Source organism: Triticum dicoccoides, chromosome 2B (assembly GCF_002162155.2).
Source record: "Triticum dicoccoides isolate Atlit2015 ecotype Zavitan chromosome 2B, WEW_v2.0, whole genome shotgun sequence".
NCBI lineage: Eukaryota > Viridiplantae > Streptophyta > Magnoliopsida > Poales > Poaceae > Triticum > Triticum dicoccoides.
The window spans coordinates 260998596-261001247 of NC_041383.1; the positions used below are offsets into that span (position 1 = coordinate 260998596).

The following is a 2652-nucleotide window of genomic DNA, read 5'->3' on the forward strand; positions in this document are numbered from 1 at the left end:
ACACAGATTATAACCAAGAAACAAAGCAACATCGATCTGAAATTGCTCAAGAACTGAAACTGCATACACGTACTGAAACTGCATCAAGAACATTTGTACCTTTCCAGTCAAGCGGACGCCCTCCATGCTGCTGCCGCTGCCCCGTGCTACTGCCTCCGTTGAACTGGTCGGCTCGCGCTCCATCAGCTCCGTTGCCGCAGCCGCCGAGCACCATGCTGCAGTCTTGGAGAAGGGCCGCAGCCGCCGAGCTCCGTTGCCGCAGTCTTCGACAGGAAGTGGATGGGGTGGAGGCGAGGAGATGTGGAGGAGGGCCGGAGAAGTGAGCGCCTTGGCCGGAGATGTCGAGGAGGGCGAGGAGATGTGGCCTGTGCGCAGCGGCGGCGCCGCACACAGGAGGACGGACAGGGAAAGAGCGATTTAGGGTTAGGTAGCGTGGGTTCGTGGTTTTGTCTCAGCGGAGGCCTAACTGGAAGGCTCTCGAAGCTGGGCCGGGCAAAAAAAATTTAAACTGGGCCAAATTATTCGGCCGATAGGCCCATATATCGGGCCCTAGCGAGACGGCCGAAATTCGGCCGAAATTCATTTTTTTCGGCCGAAAATCAAAACGCAGCCTGCGACCCCAAGGCAGGGAGTTGGTGCGTGGCGAACGCGGCGGTCGGGGACGCTCGGCTGCAGGCGGCGCTGGACTGGGCGTGTGGCCACGGGGCGGACTGCAGCGCCATCCAGCCCGGCGCGCGCTGCTTTGATCCTGACACAAAGGTTGCGCACGCGTCTTACGCATTCAACGACTACTACCAACGCAACGGACGGTCTGGCAGCTCATGCCATTTCGGCGGAGCCGGCTCCGTTGTTCACCAGGCACCAAGTGAGTTCATGACGCTCAAAACTTATACTACTAACATGACGTTTCTGCAAATATCAGTTCATTTCCTCTTCGCATGGGCTGTTATTTAACTGATTCTCGTATTTGGACTGAACATTAACAAACAAACATCTTAAATTCTTAATGCTAACCAAAGAACCCATCTGATTGTGTTAAAACTGTTGCCACAAATAATGCAATTTGATCTCTGGTTTAATTAGTGTTTATTCATTTGTTTGCAGAGATTGGAAACTGCGTGCTGCGATCAAGGGCCTGAAGACCTGAACCGACAACTGGTAGTAAAGACCAAAGGCCTAATAGCTTGGAATAATGAACTCAACGCTCTAATACTCAAAGTGTCTCAAAGAAAGAAAAAAACTACTTCGTATCAAAGTATATAGCCAGTTTTCTGCTGTAAAACTAGGCGAATAAACCCATGCACTTTGCGATCCATCGGTCTACGTCTTATACTCCCTCCGTTTGGAATTACTTGTCGCATAAATAGATGTATCTAGACGTATTTTAGTTCTAGATACATCCATTTTCGAGACAAGTAATTTCGAACGGATGGAGTAGTATATTGGAACGCCATTATAGTATCTTTGCTGCTCATATTAGAGCAACTCTTTTTTTAAACAACCATCTTTATTAATTATTAAATAAAGATTTGACAAAAACATACATCAAGCCATCCGAACCCACCACTCATACGTACAAACTCGATATTATATAGTGCTCTCACTCCCTATATCTAAAATGGGGGTCGTCGCCGATCCATCCGCATAACGTATCGGAACATACAGACCGTGCAACAAATCTAAATCGTACACCACATACACACGTTTTAGAAGCCGACAACATCATCGAACCGCTGACCCATCTTCAGAGAAAATATCTGCATCATCTTTGCCAGTCCGACCATCCGTCAATGCCATCAAGGCGCCCAACAGCACCACCTCCCTGCGTGCAAACTGTTGAGCACGTCGCGGTCGCCGCCGATACACAGCAGCATCATGCCTCCAAGTACCACCAGCCAACACAGTTTGAGGTCCCTGAAAGATCTGTCGTGCGTAGAACCTGCCAAACATGCATGACACAGAGTAGCACCTGTCGGCCAGGCATGACTTGACATCTCCACCGAAGTTCCATGCAAGAAGAAGCCGCTTCACCTCCTACCTCTGTCTTCCAACACTGTTCAATAAACGATGCTCCCAGGAGAGAAACGGCACCGTAGTGCCGTCGTCGTCCGATCTGGAAGACCATATCCTAGGGTTTTCCCCCAAGCAGTACGAGTGGTTCGACGGTAGTTACATGATGATGCCTTTCATCAAGATAATGACGCAGAACGCCGCCATCACCCGTCGTAGACTCGGTTTTCACCGACAACTATGTCTCCCCAACTTGCATCCGGGACTAGATGACGGATCTCGAGATCTGACCATCCAGTCTCAGGACGACCACCTCCGACGGAGGAGATGACCAACACTGCCAAGTGCAGGGTCGCCACCCCGGGCGTCCGCGTGATGCAGATCAAGACCAGGAGCGCCACCGCGATGTGAAGCCGAACCGTAGGTTGAGCGGCTGCAACATGGCCACCTCCGCCACCTGCCACTGCGGCTACAGACCCGCCGCCACACTCCAACCGTCGTTGTCCGTCATCACCGCCGAGGAGATCAAGATCGGAACCGCCGCAACGATCTTGAGCAGCTGACACGCGAGAAGAAGGCCGTCCCCGCCAAGCCGCTCGGGCTTTGCCCCGCCGTCGTCGTTGGTGGCGGCAGAGAGGAGAG

At 51.9% G+C, this 2652-nt stretch overlaps 1 protein-coding gene across 2 annotated transcripts in view; it reads left to right on the forward strand.

The window, feature by feature from the left end:
• Window positions 1–1313, forward strand: part of LOC119363419 (glucan endo-1,3-beta-glucosidase 3-like) — a 5739-nt gene extending 4426 nt beyond the window's left edge. The window contains exons 4-5 of one of the 2 annotated variants that reach the window (XM_037628767.1): window positions 611–865; window positions 1105–1313. In XM_037628767.1, the coding sequence (XP_037484664.1) occupies window positions 611–865; window positions 1105–1139 (290 nt within the window). In that variant the 3' untranslated portion in view covers window positions 1140–1313. The remainder of the gene's footprint in view (window positions 1–610; window positions 866–1104) is intronic. The other variant, XM_037628766.1, reaches the window with a different exon arrangement.
• Window positions 1314–2652: the final 1339 nt, after the last annotated feature.